The 21,826-nt window shown below is 35.8% G+C and overlaps 1 protein-coding gene across 1 annotated transcript in view; it reads left to right on the top strand.

The window, feature by feature from the left end:
- LOC145278291 (proton myo-inositol cotransporter-like) overlaps positions 1-21,826 on the top strand; it is a 129,999-nt gene that overhangs the window by 97,376 nt on the left and 10,797 nt on the right. Inside the window, exon 4 of the mRNA XM_080130584.1 lies at positions 20,234-20,345. Within this exon, the coding sequence (XP_079986710.1) occupies positions 20,234-20,345 (112 nt within the window). The remainder of the gene's footprint in view (positions 1-20,233; positions 20,346-21,826) is intronic.

Below are 21,826 nucleotides of genomic sequence, written 5' to 3'. Positions count from 1 at the left end.
AAGACATCCAAGTTGTAGTCAGGTGGGAAACAGGCAAACGGAAGAGAGTTCCATAGGCGTGCACTTCTAAGAAAGACGCTTTGTTCATGGAATATAAGTTTTGGTTTTGGCACAGATAAAGAATGGGGAAAATTATTGACAGTGGTTTCAGCTAGACGGATGTTTATTATGAAAGATTGGCGAGGGGAACCAGAGATTGGAGCTCAGACGAGCACCTGCCATGAAAATAACGATAAAACAAAGACAGGCTCGCAACGTCTCTTTTGTTGGATGAGAGGTTGCAGGGAAGAGAAAAGGGCATCCCCCACTAAGCCACGAAATCTATTTTGTACTCTGTCAAGGCAGGATAGGCTGTTTTTAGCAGCTCCTAGAAGCATATTTCCTCGGCTTGTTTGACGTGTACATGTGTTTTGCTGCTCAGTGTTTTCTATCTGCAACGTGGTAGCGTCTTGTTTGCGTTCGTTTCTGGTCAGGTAACATTTGTGTCGGTTGATGTGTCGACTGATACCATTCACTAATTGAGACTATGCAATTTAGAACCAAACATCTCATCGGCCGGTCAATATATCCGTATGTTGTGTTTTGGCCAATGCTGCCCTGGAGGCACCTCAACTTTGTAGAGGGCAAGGACAACTCGTTTGACGTGTAGATGTGTTTTATTGCTTTGTGCTCTCTTACAACCTGATATCGTCATGTTCGCGTTCGAACAAGTTTTATTTGTTTCAGGGATGGTAACTTTCGCATCGGTTGATGTAAACGCTGATGCCATTCGCCCTTCGTCAGCCGGTCAAAATCTCCCGTACGTCGCGTCTTGTTCTAGTCGAGAAGTATAAACCAGTGCTGCCCTGGAGGCACATGCACTTGGTAGAAAACAAGAACGATAAAATATACAATAACAACAAAACAGGGAAATTAAACAATTTAAATCAAAAGAAAGTTCCTGATTTTTGCTTTAGTAAAATGTATATGCTCGCTTTTAAATTGGAATATACGAGGAATTTTCTGTATTTTCATATGTAGAGGTGTTATTGTGTTTGCTCTTGAATATCACATAGGGTAGCCATGGGGTTCTGCGAGTGACGTTAAGGGGCTCTGCACGTCCTTTTTTTTAAATACTTTATACTGCGAACATTTACTTATTGATCTTTTTTACTGAAAAGAGATATGATAGGTGTGTCAGAAATTTCGTGAAAAATATTGAATAATTCCACCCCGTCTTTCCAAGCTTATAACTCCTCGAAAAATATAATTCAAGCCCTAATTTTTTTTTTCAATTAAAGGAGCAAGGACCAAGGTTTCATTATAAAGAAAAAACAAAAACAAACAACATGGGTTTTTTTAAGGTTTTAAACTTCGGACTTTACAGGTAAATTTCAAAAAAACACTACATTTTTGTTTTAAATTTGAATATATTATTTATTCATCTTTTATCTTCAATGTGTGATATATAACACTTTGGTGAGTAAATTAATTATTTACTTTTTAATAGACATTTCAAAATGGGGGCGTGAATTAATTCGACCCCCTGTCTTTCAAAGCTTACAACTACTTGAAAAATGTAATTCAAGCCCTAATTTTTTTTCAATTAAAGGAACAAGGACCAAGGTTTCATTAAAAAAAAAAACAAAACAAAAAACAAACAACATGGTTTTAAAAAAAATTTTTTACTTCGGACTTTATTCACAGGTAAATTTCTAAAAAACACTACTTTTTTGTTTTAAATTTGAATATATTATATATTGATCTTTTATCTGCAATTTGTGATATATAAAACTTTGGTGAGTAAATTTATTTTTTACTTTTTAGACACTTGAAAATGGGGGGGGGCGTGAATTAAAAAAACGTTTGTCTAAAATATTATATTCGGTTTATTGGAAAGAGCATAACATTTCACGTTGACCCTGAAAATATCGTAAAAATTGAATCAATAGAAAAGTTTTGATAGATGTTTAAGATCTAAAAATTGAAAAATACTGAGCTCGTAAAATTCAGTTAATTTCATTAGTTTTTTTTTTAATAAAAAAAATATTTCTATTACTTTTAAAACAACTTTTAATAGTTTATTTTGGAAGTATAATCAATAAAGAAAATAAACAACCCACTTTTAAAAGAGAAATTACGAGATTTTTATATTTTATTCGCAGTTTCGTGTTAAGGGTGTCAAAAATTCCTACTTAAATTCTGATACACCTAATGATACACAACTACGCAAAAACGCTGGGGGGCGTCTTCTCTCTTTAAGACAAATCTTTATCGAAATCTTTTGCATAAAAAATGATTAAAATAAATAAAATTAAAATAATATTCAAATGAACAACTTTTTTTAAGATGTAGGTAATAAATAATTTCAAAAAAAATAAAATTAACGGATTTTTTTTTAAAGATTTAGGTTATAAATTGATTGAAAAAAGATGCAATGAACACATTTTATTTGAAAGATTTATGTATAAAATTGCCTAAAAAAAATTAAATGCACTAATTTTTTTAAAGATTTAGATAATAAAGTGTCGCTAAAAAAACGAAATGGACGAATTACTATCAAAAGATTTCAGTAAAAAAAGTGCTTAAAAAAAGGTGCAAAGACATCGGTATTATTTATTTCGTTTTTTTTTGGGGGGGGGATCTTTTTTTGCGTCCAAAACTATTAAAACGCATTTCGTTCCTATATCCGCATTTCGCAATTTGAAGTTTCCAAGTGATGTCAGCATCGATCAGTCAATTCAAGCTACGAAAGCCCATATTGCCAGTTATTTTATAACTCGACTAGTGTCTAAACAAACTCTTGAATACAGAGAAAATATATTCGCTTAGACCTTTCTTCTAAATTATTGACCAGTGGAGTTAAGGGAGATAAGGAAAGATTGATAATCGTAAAAGTATCTTTACATTTTTCCGTTCCCATTTGTAACGTCAAACAAGGTCCTACTTCCCCCTACCTAAGAATACAATAGAAACTTTTGTAGTATCATTCTTTATTGTCATCATTATTTTCATATCCACCTCGGTGTTGGTCACACATGATCTGCCATAGGAGTATAAGGTCAAACGTTAACATCTACTGCCACGCGAAACTTTATCGATAACAATCGATCTATCGATCCTGGTTTCACCGCGGGAATTGTTCAGTATCATTTTCATTTAATCGAGAGTTGGTCGCTCCGTTCCGTACTACCTGTTCATCAGACACCCAAGAAAAGATAAACAAACAGTCTGAACCACACGGAATGATTTACTAAAGAAAAAACAACAACAATAAAACAGATTCTAATTAACTACGCTTGCTAAACTAGTTCCATATTTCCCAAGTCAGTTGGCTAACCTTTAATTCAAATTGAATATTAACATAATCTATTTGATTCACAGCTTTTAGCGTTCCGCCGCCCATTCGACTCAAACAGGAGTGCCATTGCAGCGTAATACGTAGAAGAAGAAAGCAAAAAATAAAGCTAAAACCCAACATCCAAGCATATCATCACTCTAATCTTTCTTCTGAATGTTTCTACATGTGCGCAACTATTGTCCTTCTTTTCTTCGTTTTTGGACCAGTGCATATAATTGTCATGTTTTTCTGTATTTTCTCTGGATGTTCTAATAATGAAATGTCTATTTTTACATCTTTTTTTTACATAGGCATCACCACTTATCAAGGCCAAGAGGTCACTCGAGGATAAGGGTTAAAGAGTGTACAGTAGAAATTAAAGAATATAGTAATCGTTAGTAATATAGATTCGGTAAATGTGTTACCTTATATGGAACGGCTTATCAAAAACTTGTTACGTTAGACTTGAAGACAACCATATTGTAATCAGCCGGAAAGCAGGAAAACGGAAGACAATTCCACAGGCATGCAGTTCTAAGAAAGAAGCTTTGCTCATGGAATCTACGTTTAGGTTTACGTACAGATAAAGAGTGGGGGAAATTAATGATAGTGTTTTCTGCTAGACGGGTGTTTCTTGTGAAAGTTTGGCGAGGGGGGCATAGATTGGAGCTCAGCCGAGCACTTGCCACTTCATTTATTTGTTCCTGTGCAACGCGTTGCCAACTTCTCTGTCGCCATTTTGTTTTTCTTTTCCGCGTCTATCCTTCTCGCTGTCGACATTAAATTGTATGATATTTTTCTTTTCTTCCCCCACCCTCTTTCTTCAACGCTCAATTATAAATAGTCGCATGTCTCTCTTTTCCAATGTGTCTCGTAGATATAATTTGATTTTCATTCTTTAACTAGACCCATTTCTAAATTAATATTAAAATCGATTATACATTGTGCCTGTAACTCTTTTTCCGTACTGCTAAATCCTGCTTACAGCACTAAAAAGACTTGCGTTTAAACCTTGTGCCATACATGAATGAGAGTTTATAATCATATCCTAGTAAGCTGCTTGCTTATGTTCGCGCCATTTCTACGATGTTTCAAACTGCAAATAAGGTCTTTCATTACTCAAAAATTAAAAAAAATTGTTTAATACACAGGGAATTTATTTGCGTTGATCTTCGTTCCAAATTACTGACCAGTTGAATGAAAGGGACAGATTTACCGATAATGACTGTTTAATTATATTTTATCAATTCTTTTTGGAAAATACATATACACACTTCTATATATTCTTCTAGTCAGATTTCTTTCTAGAAACACAATGAGTACTTACAAAAAGGGCCGTGTGAAGGTTGCCAACATCCTAAGTAAAAGTGATTTCATAAAAAAATTGGATTCGAACGGGAGACACCTGTAGTCTGACTCCCGTGCTGAGGTCAAACATTGACCTCTGACCTGCTTCGGAAACTGTAGCTCGTGATGTCTAGTTCCGGGAGTTCTCCACATGAATTCTGAACGCCTCTGTGTCGAATTCTGCTGAAAGCAAACAACGAAGCTCGCATACGCTAGAAAGAAGGAAGACAGACAAATCAGGATTCTATCTACTAAAAATTAATTTCACAAAAATTACAGTCTTTTTACACACACACACACACACACACAAATATATATATATATATATATATATATATATATATATATATATATATATATATATATACACGTTCAGTTCTTAACACATTTTAAATTCACAAATCTCTCTTCTTGGTGGATGGCACTCAGGCGGCTGGAGAGAGGGTATCGTGGGGCGTTTTGGGGAAGCTGATTCCTTCTCGATATTCCGGCGCAAAATCTTTTTATTTTCGAGCGGTATTGACTTTTATAGTAAGGTCGCAGGTCGGGGTGAACAATCCACGCAACAAATCAAAGGGAGCTACGTATCTGCGGAATAGCGTGTGTGCCATTCCGCAATAGTCTAGAGTTTTGTAAATCTGAGACCAAAATTAAATCAATTTCACATGATCTCGGGGTCAACCCCCTGTCAATTTTCCTTGCCTAGAACTCAGAGCACCTGGGCCGGTGTTCTTCAGGCCAGACGAATGTCATTGTCCCTTATTCTAACATTTCCTGTCATTGTTTTTCAAATAACAAAATATATCTCTGGCTTTTCAAACAATAAAATATATATCTGACTTTGACAATAAAACAGAATATATATCGATATATTTCAATTCAATTATTTTTGATATCCGACGTTGTCCGGGATTCAATTAGACATTCTTAGCACAATTACCCAGTATTTCTCAGGTCTCGGGGGGGGGAGGTCTCAACCTCCCCAATGAGGAGCAAATCGCTCCCTCAAGTCGATCACGTTATACACCCATGTCGTCAGTCCGTGTAGTGTACCACTTACGCACTGTCACCTCTACCTTATTTTTAAAACTACATGTTTACATTTGTATTACTTCCAAGAACTGACAACTTTTTTGACTCACCCTCCCTTTGATCCATATGACGCCATATAAATTTCTATTCCCACAACTCCAGTAATTTTAATTTTAATTTCAGGAAGTTGACTCCGATTGAACTTTCATTCCCTAATATTCTCAGTTATGCATCTTATATACGAGTGTATTTAGTTGGTCAATATTTAATCCTGAGGCAAATGATATTTAAAACCAAAACATGACTGATCATTAGACGAGCGGAAATCGACTTTTTAGATTCTTTCCAAATGTTTTTCGTTACTTAGTCACTCTTCTTTTGTTTTTCGTTACTTAGTCACTCTTCTTTTGTTTTTCGTTACTTAGTCACTCTTCTTTTGTTTTTCGTTACTTAGTCACTCTTCTTTTGTTTTTCGTTACTTAGTCACTCTTCTTTTGTTTTTCGTTACTTAGTCACTCTTCTTTTGTTTTTCGTTACTTAGTCACTCTTCTTTTGTTTTTCGTTACTTAGTCACTCTTCTTTTGTTTTTCGTTACTTAGTCACTCTTCTTTTGTTTTTCGTTACTTAGTCACTCTTCTTTTGTTTTTCGTTACTTAGTCACTCTTCTTTTGTTTTTCGTTACTTAGTCACTCTTCTTTTGTTTTTCGTTACTTAGTCACTCTTCTTTTGTTTTTCGTTACTTAGTCACTCTTCTTTTGTTTTTCGTTACTTAGTCACTCTTCTTTTGTTTTTCGTTACTTAGTCACTCTTCTTTTGTTTTTCGTTACTTAGTCACTCTTCTTTTGTTTTTGTTACTTAGTCACTCTTCTTTTGTTTTTCGTTACTTAGTCACTCTTCTTTTGTTTTTCGTTACTTAGTCACTCTTCTTTTGTTTTTCGTTACTTAGTCACTCTTCTTTTGTTTTTCGTTACTTAGTCACTCTTCTTTTGTTTTTCGTTACTTAGTCACTCTTCTTTTGTTTTTCGTTACTTAGTCACTCTTCTTTTGTTTTTTCGCAGTTATTACAGTGGAATAATTATCCAAATGTCTGGAATTGGAAACGTGACAAACGCTTTGTGGAATTCTGTCATTGTCAATTGTGCCAGCCTAGTCTTTGCTATCATTGGAGTTTGGTTGGTAGACACAGTTGGGAGAAGGAAACTGTCTATCATTGGACTCTTTGGTAATCCTCCTCATATTTTCATCTTGAAATCTAATTGTAATAGAGCTTCAATATCTCTTTCTAACCAACTCTAATTAACTTAATTAATTTTTAATCTTTAAAATATTTGTTTATTTTGAAGTGTTGAGAATTATAGTAAGATTAAAATATCTACACGTGTATATAGAATGATAAAGTAAATATCGTGTATATATCCATTTATCTAGATAGATAGATAGATAGATAGATAGATAGATAGATAGATAGATAGATAGATAGAATGATTTGGAGGCAATTAAGAAGGGGAGGCTTATTTTGTTAATATTCCTGATTAAAAAGTTATCCGACCGGTTTCGCCTTGAGAGCTGAATCGAGAGAGATTTTTATTAAAAGGAAAAATGCCCCCCTCGCTATTTTTTCTGTTTTTTTTTTTTTTTTTTTTTTTTGATGTTGTTGTTTTTGTCTTGTTTTTGTTTTTTGTGATTTGGTTTTACTCTTTAATAAAAATCCCTCGGTTCAGCCGTTGACGATTGAGGGTGAAACCAGTTGCGTAACTTATTTTTTCCTATTTCTAATCACTTTTAATTATGAACATTAATAAATAAGTCTTGCCTTTCTAATTGCGATATACATGTATATTAGATCATTGGTAATACCGTGAAACTGCAATAAATTGTTAAGTTACGTACGATTATATATACATATATATATATATATATATATATATATATATATATATCGAATAAATTACAAGAAAACTATATTCCAAAATTCATGATGTTGACAATCTTATAATCTATTCCTTTAATTCAGTTAACATTTACAATTCTTGATATTATCTGTTTCGTAGCGCGAAATCAATCACTTAATTATTATATCAATCAGTGAATCTGAATGAGTTAATGGCATAATAGATTCACTGAATGATATAATAATTAAGTGATTGATTTTGCGCTACGAAACAGATACTGTCAAGAGTTGTCAATGTCAACTAAATTAAAGGAATAGATTATAAGATCGTCAACATCATGAATTTTGGAATATGGATTTTTGTCATGTATTCACTATATTGCTCTGTAATTACATTACAAGGATTGGTATATATTATAAGAGAATATATCTCTTCATAAATATATATATATATATATGTGTGTATTTATTTAAAATAAAATATATGATACAATATACATATACATACGGCACAATGACATTGACACACAGGTTATCGCTAGATCACCGAAGTTAAACAACGTTGAGCCTAGCCAGTACCAGATGGGTGACCATTTGGAAGGCTAGGCGCTATATCTACCGCGCCGTGTCGTAGAAATATTCAGGTTGGTATCTGGGGGTGCATTAATTCACTGGGAGAGATGCACCTCCATATTCATTAAGACATGCATCTTGAAGAAGGAACTCTGATATAAAAACCTGCAGTCTACTGCATACTCTGTCCTGCACAGAAAAAGATTAGCAGTAATACCAAAAAGTGTGGGTGGTTCTACACAAGGCCTTCACCACTATAAACAAATCATGTGTTGTAATTTTCGAGAAACTTAGTTGTTGTGGTGGAACCTCATGCGTCGAAATCGACGGGAGAGTCTATTGCTTGAGGTAGTTGCTAATCTAGCCGCACTGATGAGCTGTGAAATAGCGAAACAGCACTATATGTGGATGTATATATATATATATATATATATATATATATATATATATATATATATATATATTAAAAACTGAAACATGTTCACAATTATTGATTAAAACTTTATCAAGCCAACCACAACTACAACCAATAATTTCAAAAAGTTTAGAAGAAAGATTTCGTTTTAGAAATTTCAAGAATAATTTCTGACCAGATCTACTATAATTTATGAATTTTCAAGTTAAAATCAAGGAAGTAATAATAGTTAATATACCCAAACAGATCTTTTTCTCTCAACTTCCCCTGAGCTATGTTCATGTTCCGTTCATTCTCCTCTAGGATCCTCCGACCACTTCGTCGTATCAGTTAAGATAAAAACGAAATGTAAGAAGCCCCCAGACGTACCCCTCCACCGTACTGTATACCGATACTCTATGGCTGACTCGGATAGCTTCCGTACATTCATATCTGATTTACCTCTGCACTCCATGTTTAAAAAGGAAGTGTCCTCTATAGTATCAGATCTGACCGAATGGTTAATTGTAGGCATAGACAAATTCATACCATCTAAAAAATTCCAACAAAAACCTAACAGCCAGCCATGGTTCTCCCCAGAATGTGCTGCTGCTATCGCGCACAGAAATCACTTTTTCCATAGCTACCAACGTAATAGATGCACTGAGACTAAAGCTGCTTTCAGGTCTGCCAGCAACCACTGTAAAAGAGTAATAAAAAAATGCAAGAGAGCTATATGCCCAGTCTGTTAAATCCAAGATAGCTGATCAACGGCTTGGATCCCACCAGTTTTTGGCAAATAACAAATAGGATCCTGAACAGAAGTGTGCGTTCTATCCCAACCATTATCAATGGACCAGAGGTCATCTCGTCAGCGTCAGACAAGGCCAAACTATTTGTAAATAACTTTGCAGCTAATTCTACCCTATGCGACGAAGGCCATCAACTCCCCATATTTCCTCCTATAACACAGAACAAGCTAGGTAACATACAAATATCCGTGCATGAGGTCGCCAAGCTAATAAAGAACCTAGATTCCAGTAAAGCAACTGACCCTGATGGCATCCCAATTATAGTGTTAAAAAAGCTTCAACCAGAACTTGCTCCCATACTTACGAAACTATTTAAGCGCTGCCTTAAGGAGAAGTGCTTTCCGACTCCCTGGAAGACCTCATCAGTTTGCCCTGTATTTAAGAATTCAGGTGATAAGTCATCTCCCTCTCAGTACAGACCTATAAGTCTCCTGTGTGTTATGAGTAAGTTGTGGAATCCATATTAAATAGAGAAATAGTCAACCACCTCAGCAGGAATAAACTTCTTAGTGACACACAATATGGTTTCCGCTCTGCAAGATCTACCGCAGATGTGCTGACGGTTATATCCCACAGGATTAGTGAATCTCTTGACAAAGGTTTCCTTTCTAGGGCAATTGCTCTTGACATATCAAAGGCCTTCGACAAGGTATGGCATAAGGGTCTACTTCACAAGATTTCCAGCTACGGTATAACTGGAAATATTTTCTCAATCATTAAATCATTTCTCTCCGATAGGCTCATAAGAGTAGTGGTAGATGGACAAAAATCGGAGGCCTGCAATATAAATGCTGGAGTCCCTCAGGGGTCAATCCTGGGCCCAACTCTCTTCCTGATCTACATCAATGACCTCCCTAAACACATACTTAAATCATTCGTTGACATCTATGCTGATGACACGACCATCTACGGCAACACATCAAATGCTGTAAATGACAAAGTTCTCTCTGATTCTCTCTCCTCTGATCTCGAGCGCGTGGTTCAGTGGGGGAAGATGTGGCTGGTTACCTTTAATGCATCCAAAACCAAACTCCTATCCTTACATCATCAACGCTCTGATCCCCAGCTGGCATCAATTGTGATGGATGGCTCTCGTCTGGGTGAGGCCCCGTGTTTTGACAATCTTCTGGGCTTGACTTTTACTCCTGATCTGAAACGGAACACGTACATCGTCTGTTGCCAAGGTCGCTGGAAAGATGGTGGGATCCTTCTACCGCTCCAGAAGATATCTCACTACTGATGCAATTCTCTATCTATATAAAAGCCAAGTACGTCCAAGGATGGAATACTGTTGCCATATCTGGGCAGGAGCTGCTAAAAACAGCCTATCCTGCCTAGACAGAGTACAAAATAGACTTCGTGGCTTAGTGGGGGATGCCCTTTTCTCTACCCTGCAACCCCTCTCCCACAGAAGAGACGTTGCGAGCCTATCCTTGTTTTATCGTTATTTCCATGGACGTGGTGCTCGTCTGAACTCCAATCTCTGGTTCTCCCCCCCCTCGCCAATCTTTCACGAAAAACACCCGTCTAGCTGAATCCACTGTGAAAAATTTCCCCCACTCTATATCTGTGCCTAAATCAAAACGCGGATTCCAGGAACAAAGCTTCTTTCTTAGAACTGCACGCCTGTGGAACTCTGTTCCGTCTGCCTGCTTCCCTCCGGACTACAATGTTAACAAATTCCTAATGAACCGCCCCTTAATTAAACACTTCATCAAATATCTACACTAACGTAATGTACTTGCAATAACCCTTATCCCTGAGTGGCTTCCGGGCCTTGATAAGTAGTGATCACTGTGTAAAAAAAAATGGGCGGTATAGTGCGTATACATATACATTTGTCTGTGGATAACACATGCATACATACTGTTATGGCGGTCTTCCTTGAGCAGAGGAATTTACACCGATTAGCACTATAAATAGCGCTAGTTATTCCAACACCGGTGAGAGAGATGCGACTTCACTTCAACTGCTAGCCGAGTGCTCAGCAGATATACACGCTTCCCTATCTTTGTACATTATTGTTAATACACTTGTTCCTTAACCGAACCTCGACTTGATTGTTCTTATTTTCACTGTTGTTCCACGACACAACAGATTGGTGACAAGGAATCGACACGACCGTCACTGTAGAGAATGACCAAAAGTGATTGGAATGAAGATCCGAAAATCTTTACGACAGAACACCTTCGTCATTTCAACAGATATTTGGATACGCAAGGATTAACAGCGAATTAATTACTACAATAGTAATTTGGCGACGGGAAAAAACTTGCTACCAAAATCTACAGCGAAAAACGCGAATGTTGTCAATTATTTAATAATTGAACACACTTACCAAGTATTTTAGAAAGGGAAAAAGGGTTCATTTTTTTCTTCACCAGAAGCCATTTTTCCTACGGTAAGAATTTTCTTCTGCAAAGTTAAATGTTCAAAACCAACTAGCAAATACGGTGTAAGCTTATCGTTATTTCGATAATATCTGGGATTGAAAAAAAAAACACGCTTGACTTTGTCAAGAGAAAAAGAGAGACCGTGAAAAATAATTATTCGCATACGTCATTTGTGCTTAGCAAACACGTAAAGAATCAAGTCATTTTTTTGCAAAAGGAAAAGAGGATAATAAAAAAAAAATTTTTAACCAAAAAGTTTCCCATACGAATTCGTCGGATATTTAAAGCGACGGATTTTATTTTTGCTACGTAAAACGCGTGCAAATAAAAAAAATGTTAAACAAATGTTATTTCGTGGATTGTTTCTAGTAAGACTAGAAATATAACGTTCAACAAATTAAGTTACAACAGGACTGCTAAACTGTTGTTCTTCAAACAAAGAATTGGGAAAGAAAACTTGATTGATTTTTTTTACTAAGGAATATTTCTTTAATACAAGCGTAAATTGTTTACTGAATTCGTATGATGGATGTGAAATTCAAAGATTCACTGTTGGAATTGTTTCAATTCCAGGCAGGACAAAATCTCGCGTTGCAAAAGCAGCAAATTCAACAAGTAAAAAGAGAAGAGAGATTTAAACATGCATTTGAAGAAAAAATGCTTCAACAACAGAAACACTTCGAGGAAATATTGATGAAAACACAGGAGGAACAAAGAAAAATTCTGGAGGCGACACAGTTAACTAAAGCGGATGATAATCATTTTCTCAAACAGCTGTGTGGGCCGCTATTGAAATTTTCAATTATAATCCAGAAGACGATGTCACTTTCGTCTAGTACTATAGACGATATGAGGATATTTTTATATCGGATTGTAGTACCTGGTCAGACGCGAAAAAAGTTAGGTTTTTGCTAAGGAAATTGGGAACAGCCGAGAATACAAAGTTTGTGAATTTTATTCTCCCAAAATAAACAGTGAGTTGAGCTTCCAAGAAACAGTTACGCTACTTACAGAACTGTTTTCTGCAAAAACGTCTCTTCCATAGGCGATATAAATGTATGAATGCTACTAAAAGAGAGGACGACGACAACACTACTTAAGCAAGTATAGTGGACAAGCATTGCGAAAATTTTAAACTGGAGGAATTATCATCAGATAATTTTAAATGTTTAATATTTGTGCAAGGGCTGGTCTTAAATAAAGACGCTGAAATCAAGCGTCGTATTTTAGATAAACTCGAAAATGAACCGATTTAAAAACTACAAAACTTAGCGGAAGACTGTGAACGGTTTATTGCGTTGAAACAAGACAGTCGATACATAGAGGAAATCGGAGTGTCGCATATTAAAAAGATCCATCAAAAGAAAAATTCGACTTCAAAAATAACCAGAAAAAGAAACAGGGAAAAGATCCACCTGGACCATGTTGGAGGTGTGGAAATAAACATTGGTACAATGAGTGTCCCTACAAATTCAAACAATGTGATAACTGCCACCAGAAAGGGCATAAAGCATCGCATTGTAGAAAAAAATCTGGTAGAAAGACATCCATTAAACTTACGAAAATTGAACCTGAGGAACAAAATATCCGGAAATATATACAGGTCAAAATGTTTAAAACGAAAGTAAGGCTACAGCTTGATAGTGGGTCTGACATTTCCATTATTAATGCACAAACATGGAAGAGGCTTGGGAGACCCATTATGATTAAATCACATAAAATTACCTTCGAAGGAAAATAATTGACGAATATTTTTTTTTCCAGAACAGGGCCGAAAAAACTAGAATTTTTGTCATGCGAAAATCAAGCAACCTCTTTGGAACTGATGTGTTCAAAAAGTTTAGACTATGGGATTTGCCTTTAAGCTCATTTTGCCAAAATGTTGAGGATTCGAATCTGGAGGCAGAAAAACTCAAGAGGGAGTTAAAAGAGAATTTCCCAGACGTATTTTCAGGCGGTTTGGAAAGGTGTACAAAAGCGGTAGCAAAATTTGACGTAAAAGTAAATGAACAGCCAGTGTTCAGAAAGAAAATAAATGCTCCATACGCCGCTATAGAACAGATAGACGGTGAATTAGAAAGACTCGAAAACATGGGTGTCATCGGAAAAATTGATCACAGTGAGTGAGCTGCAGCAACGGTTGGCACCAAAAAGAAGAGTAAGGAGATTCGTGTCCGGCTTAAACAGGGCATTACAAGATCACCATTATCCTCTTCCGAGCTCTGAAGATCTATTTGCGAAACTGAGTGGAGGAAAATATTTTTCTAAAATCGACCTCAGTGACGCGTACTTAAAGTTCCAGTCGATGAGGAGTGTTCAAAGCTACTATATTAATACCCAAAAGGGATTGTACACGTTTAACAGACTTCCTTTTGGTGTCAAAGTCGCCCCTGCGATTTTTCAGCAAATTATGGACATTATGTTAAATGGGTTGGATTTCGCAGTAGGGTACTTGGACGATGTGTTAATGAAAAGCGCTAGCAAAGAACAACACAAAGCTCATGTAAACCAAGTATTCAAAAGAATCCAGGATTATGGATTTAAAGTAAAACAGGAAAAAAATTTTCATGGAGAAAAATAAAATGCTTGAGGCAAATCATTGATAAACATTGAAGAAGGCTGGATCCAGATAGATCGAGTGCAATAAAGAATATGCCTACTCCAGAAAATATTGCGTCTTTACAAAGTTTCTTAAGTTTGGCAAATTACTGCCATGTATTTGTGCCAAATATGCATAAACTAAGGTCGCCATTAAATGAACTTTTAAGGAAAGACCAAAAATAGGTCTGGACGTAAGAATGCGAAGAAGCATTTCGGGAAATTAAAGAGACTTGAACGTCTGACTTGTTTCTGGCACATTATAATCCTAAGCGTGAAATTATAGTTGCAAGCGATGCCAGCTCCTATGGCATAGGAGCATGCATTTTACACAAAATGGATGATGGAAAAGTGAAACCCATAGCACATGGGGTACCATACTTCTGAATTACAATTTTCAAATGGAGTATGTACCATCTAAAAATTTGGTCATGCGGACGGGTTATCGAGGTTAATACCTAAGCAGACATAACCATTGGAGAATATGGTAATAGCAGCCATTCAAGCAGAAGTTGAAGTAAAAAATACGTTAGATGACACAAAAGGAGAACTTCCAGTAACGCTTGATGAGATTAAGAGTAAGGCAGAGGTGGACGAATTTATTATACGCACGAAAGAAAGGATCAACAATAACGAACTGGATGAAGAAATTTATTCAATTTGCGATAACGTCCTGTTATATAGCGACAGGGTCGTAATTCCTGCGACATTACAAAAATGAATGCTCAAGGAATTCCATGTAGGACATCCAGGTATATCAAGAATAAAAAGCTTTATACGTTCTTTCATTTATTGGCCAAACATGGATAAGGATATAGAAGGAAAAATCCGGGAGTGTAGAGGATGTGCATTAGCTATGAAAGCTCCTCCGACTCAATTCGGATCGTGGGCAAAAACCAGACCGACCTTGGTCTAGAATTCATTTAGATTTTGCAGGATGGCTAGATGGGTTCTACTACCTCATTGTTGCAGACAGCCTATCTAAATGGCCGGAAGTATTCAAATGTAAGAATCCCACATCCGAGGTAACTATCAACTTCCTGTATGAACTATTCGCTAAGTTTGGAGTGGTAGACTGCACTGTTACAGACAATGGAACGCATTTTCGTTTACCGAATTTAAACATTTTTGCGAGGCTCATCTAATCGAGCATATAACCATTCCGCCATACCATGCAAGAAGTAATGGACAAGCAGAGCAATTCGTTGACACATTCAAGAGAGCTCTGAAATAAAGCTAGTGGGTCGCCGACGAATAAGTCAATCCAACAGTTTTTACAAGTCTACAGAGTTACTTCGAATGTAAACATCGAAATGTCGAAGACACCTGCTGAGGTTATGTTCGGACGCAAAGTTAGATCGATTTTTCCCAAGCTGTTACCAAACCAGGTTAGGCCAAACCTCAAAAAAAACGATAACAAAAACAAACGGTATAAAGTTGGCAAAAGAGTCTTCGATAAAATTCACAAAAATAATAAGACTTAGTCCTGTCTGTGATGCCACAATCAGACCACACTCTTTTCTCAAACTTTCCAAAAGCTACAGATGCCTTCTGAATTCGCCTGTGGATTTCAGTGTCGAGACAGCCATCCCTCGATAGAGAACTACCAAGGTACAAAAATGAATCAACTACTCCCAGTCTAGCACCTCAGACCATGATATTCGGCTCCACGTATGACTGGCCCGGTGAAGGAGTGAACATCACCTTTGTTTTAGACAGACTGATCCTCAGACTAAAGGCAGTGCAGGAGTCAGCAAAGCTATCCATTATATGCTGCATATCAGTCTCAGTGTGTGACAAAAACAGCATCGTCTGCATACAGTAACTCCTTGACCAAGACATGATGTAGCTTGATTCTGGCATTAAATTTTCAAAGGTTAAAAATGCGACCTGAGGTTCGAAACTTCAACATGACACCCCTATCGCAATCTCGAAACGTATTAGCAAGTAGAGCAGCAAAATATATATAGAAAAGAGTAGAGGCAAGAATATCACCTTGTATGGCATCATTGTCAACTGGGATTTCATCAGACAATTTTCCGTTAAACGAGACTCGAGCTTTCATGTCCCTGTGCAGTTCCTTGAATATTCTAACAAAGGTTGGAGGACACCCTAATTTCTCTAAGATTAACCAGAAAGCATCCTTGTTAACGGTGTCAAATGATTTGGGTAGATCCACAAACACTTGACTGTATCTGTTGTTCAATACATTTCCCCTGAACTTGCCGGGCTTAAAAAATCATATCCATAGTTCCTCTTCCAAACCTAAAGCCACTTTGTGACTCTGGTATAGCATTAGGACAACCATCCTCCAGTAACCTGTTTAATAAAAGTCGTGCGAGAACTTTCCCAACAGCTTCAAAAAACATAATCCCACGGTAGTGGTCACAAACATTCTTCTGTCCCTTTCCTTTAAACAGGGTTACCAAGACACCATCAATCCAATCCTTTGGAACAGGAGCACCTTCCCAGATTTCCTCAACAAAACCAAGGATAGCATTAGCAATATTAGCACCTCCAATCTTAAGAAGCTCCACCGGAATACCATCCAAACCAGGTACCTTGCCACTGCTGATTTGTGCGATAGCCAACTGCACCTCAACCAGATTAGGCAAACGATCCATTCTGAATATGATATCACATTGTGGTAGGTTATCAATTGCATCAGCATCTACTGCTGAGGGATTGTGAAACACATCAGTAAAGTGCTCTTGCCATCTTTTCAAGATATTTTCTGGATCCTTAATGACAACAGAACCATCTTTCGACATCAGGGGAGATATTGAAGAGGTAGGAGGACCAAATATTTGGCGCAGGAGTCCATAAAATTCCTTCGAATTTTTTGTGTCAAACGCCTTTTTGATCTGCTCCGTTATATTCATCCACCATTAGTTTTTCATTTTTCTTAGCTCACGTTGCAATGTGGCTTTGACCTTTTTGTATTGTCGCAAATTAGTTGTATGATCAGAATGATCTTCACGAAGTAAAAATTCATAAATTGTCTGTTTATTCATCAGCAACTGATTAATTTCAAGATTGTTGTCCTCAAACTAATCCTTGTTCTTATCCCTCTTGAAGCCAAGAACTTCAGCACCAGCAGAATAAACCTGAGTCTTAAAATTCACCAATGTACCATCAAATGCAAAATACTATGATACTATGGAATTTCTTTCCAGTATCTGTGATCGCATCATGAAACTTTGTGCTCCTCTCTCACATAACAGATTCATCTCTATTCTTTCGGTCTATGCACCAACCCTTCAAGCGAATGAAGATGACACCTTGTGTTTCTATGAGTCTCTGCGCTCTGTTGTTGCATCTACGCCAATTAATGAAAAACTTGTTATTCTTGGTGATTTCAATGCCCGTGTTGGGAAAGACTATGAGACCTGGAGTCCTCGGCCGCTATAGTATCGGTACTATGAATGCTAATGGCCTTTAGCTATTAAAGCTGTGTTCAGAATTTAATCTTGCTATCTGTAACACTTTTTTCACCGTAAACTGAAGCACAAAGCTACTTGGATACACCCACGTTCAAAGCATGGTCACCTAATTGACTTCATCATAACTCGAACACGCGACCTTCGAGATATAATGTTGGTGCCATGCGCATTGCTGAATGTGCAACTGATCACAAGTTGGTGAGAGGAAAATTTAATTTACGAATCCGTAAGAAAGTTCGTCACAATCGTGTTAAGGTGCCTAGCCGTATTGATGTCGCCAAGTTAAAGTTGCCTGAAGTTCAAAAGAGTATGGCGGAAAAGCTCGATAACATACATACATACATACATACAGACATACATACATACATACATGATGATAGATACATACATACATACATACATACATAAATATATCTGTAGATTCAAACACATACATACACACATACTTATATATGTCTGTAAATCACACACATATGCATACACACATATATATTTGTCTGTAGAGCACACATACATACATACACATACATATACCTGTCTGGAATCATAGGCATATACATACATACACACATGCATATTTATCTGTGGATTACACACATAAATACATACATATATACATATCTCTATGGATCATACGCATACATACGCACATAAATATATATGTCTGTGGATCTCACACATACGCACACATACACACACGTACATATATATATATATATATATATACACACACGAAGTGCCGTATATATACATATATATATATATATATATATATAGTCTTTGAAGTTTTTAACCTTTAAAACTATACAAAAAATTATTTTTTATCATTCGTTAGAAAACCATCTAGTCAGTAAGTCATTTAATCACCTGCAATCACTGCATCAACTCGCTCTCGAATTTACTATAATACCAATATTTTATTTTTCAAGGGATCATCAGTTGTTTACCATGAAACACTGTTTCGGGGATTTAATATATATATATATATATATATATATATATATATATATATATATATATACGGCACTTCGTGTAGGAGCCCGTTTCACCAGAGAGAATTGTCTCCTTTCACATTCGAGCAGCAATCTTTTCTACTAAAGAGCAGTGAGTTAATCGTGTCGAGGTGTGTTACATTGTTGATTCCTGGAAAATGCCGGAGAGCCTGATCGTCAGTGTTTAGTTAGTAGAAATATTTCGAGAACAAAAACGAAATGTTATCGAAGCGGATTAAATATTTAGAATAGTCAAAGATATATGTTAAATATTTTACAAGTAATAGGAATGTTAACTTGATGAAATGGAATTTTTAGTTAAACAAACAACTTAGAAAAATTAGCTGACTAACATAATAAATAGATTACGTGACAAAACATGAAATGATGATTCTATAGGCTACGGGTATTGGTGACGTAATTATGAAGGGAAAACAGTTTGTATATGCACGTAGGGTTTAGTCAGTTTGTAGTTAGAGTTTGAGAGGAACACACGAGATAGTGACCGGTTGTAATACCTGAAACCTGGAGCAAACTCTCGGGGCAATGTCGACAGAATGTTGAACTTAGAACAAGCGTGCAAATTTCCAAGTTGAGAAATATTTTGGTAATAAAAGTTGCTGAAAATACATCCCAGGCTAATGGTCGTTTCCTTGGGATGAAACTTCATATGCAGCTTCCACGATCCGTCAAAACTAGACTCAAAGATAGGCAAGGTATGTTTACTCTACTGGCCTGATTTAAAACTGCTTTGTATTGTACGTGTTTGTTATATATTCTGTTAAACACGTGTTATACACGCATCAACTCGAGAATAATTGAGAAGCTAAATGATCACAAATATTAAAGACTCTCGCATACATGAACATTTATATACACTCACAAAGAGCTGTAGATAAACGCTAGATGATCATAGAAGCTCTATCATAAATATATACACCGCACATCTTGTATAGACATTACAAAGAAATTATTAAAACTGTTATATACACCAGTTATAAAGATCCGACTATATAATAGAGACGTTATACACGGCTATATAACAGGTGTTAATTGCTTAAGATGTCCAGACTGAAGTTGATAAGGAAATTCGTCGTTAATTAAGGGGTAAAAAGTACAAAAAAAGAAGACAAGTGAACGAAAAAATTATACAAAAAAAAATAAACTAATATTTCCATGAAATTTTTAGTTAAAATAATAATGTATTTCGTTGTTTTTTACTGGTTATAATCTACTGTATATAATTCTGTTTCTGGACTTCAAGAAGCGATTCTTTCTACATTAGGGCAGTAGTTCTTTCTACCTTCTAGTAGACATTTCTTCTATTCGAAAACAGTAAATCATTATATTTTCGAGCAGGGAGTATTTCTATCTTGGAGCAAGGATTATTTTTTTCAATTTGATTTCAATTCCAAAACACATATCTGTATTTTTTACAGGTCTTTTCTTAAGCAATTTGTGTTTGGCAACAACCTTTCTTATGGCAGACAGATATTCCCCCTGGATCAACACAACAGATGGTGTCTTCAGTAACCCCTGCACCAAATATAGGTAAAGATTTGACTTTTCAAGAAAAAATATATATATTATCTGAGTTTATTGTTTACCAGAGTAATAAATGAAGTTTAACGAGGTTAATACAAGAGTGCTCAATACCGAAGTTGAGCAGAGTATACTCTTTATTTGTTTTTACATAAGCGGTAATATGTTGCTACAGTCATAAGAATGTTTTCGTATAAGCTGTACCGCCTGAAGAGGTCTCTAATTACTGGCAACTAGCTGACTGAAACATGTCCATTACTGTGTAGCAACATATAACTGCTTATGTAAAAACAAATAAAGAGTATATATATAGATAGATAGATAGATAGATAGATAGATAGATAGATAGATATAAAATTTAAATATAAAAAAACCTTTACAAATATTTTTGATATAGATGTACATAAGAATACTTTGATAAGTATGTTTTAACTTAAATAGGGATGGTATAATAAAATTGTGGCGTCTGCGTTCGCGCCTGGCCTCCATAAAATGGAAATAGGCACAAACTTTAATAAAGACTTTTCATATCTATCTGCGTAAGTATACTTTGATAATTATGATTCAGTTTGAAGAAATATAGTATAATAAAATTATGGGGTGTTCGTTCGCGCCTGACCTCCATAGAATGGAAATATGTCACAAAGTTTTACAAGGTTTTTTAATATAGATCCACAGAATATTGTGATAAGTTTTTCAGTGTGAACAGGTATGGTATAATAATGGTATAATAATGGTGAATGCTCTGACGAACTGCAAACACTTGTACCTCCCCGACGTAACTACCCCCGACAAACCCGACAAGCTACTAAGTCTCATCCCTTTACAGTAGAGATCCCTAGGTGCAAGAAAGCCTTTTACTCCAATAGTTTCTTCCCAAGAACTGCGGGTCTTTGGAACTCCCTTCCGGGATTCTGCTTTCCCAACTGCAATGACATGCAGAAGTTCAAGTGTAATGTTAACAAACATCTTTCTACTCATCTCCCTTCATAATGACCCCGCTAATTAAGTCCCTGATAGTAGCCCCTTGCTTCAAAGTGGCACTGTGCCTTGTTTAGGGTGAAAATTGAATTAAAAAAAAATAAAATAAAAAATTTAAAAAAAAAAAAATTATGGAGTTTATTTTTACTTTCATCATATTTTGCTTTGGTTTTGATAACCCCAAATTCGAAGCTATCTCTTTACAACTCTTCCTTTTCATAACCTATCACACTTTCATAAATCAGAATCCATTTTCTGTAGGCTGTTTTTGAACCCAGTCAACGACGGATACTTTTGCTAGTATATATATATATATATATATATATATATATATATATATATATATATATATATAGGGTTTTCAAGGGATTGTAGCATTCGTTTTATTTGTTCATCAACAATGTAATTAGGAAAATGATTGTTGATGAGTACTTGTTTAATATTTTTTTTATTTCAATGAGTAATGCTTTTTTGTGGATGATATCATTTTAGTGCGATTTAATTTTTTA

Source organism: Euprymna scolopes, chromosome 6 (genome assembly GCF_053919585.1).
Source record: "Euprymna scolopes isolate OS-2025 chromosome 6, ASM5391958v1, whole genome shotgun sequence".
Taxonomy (NCBI): Eukaryota; Metazoa; Mollusca; class Cephalopoda; order Sepiida; family Sepiolidae; genus Euprymna; species Euprymna scolopes.
This window is presented reverse-complemented; position numbering and strand designations above follow the sequence as displayed.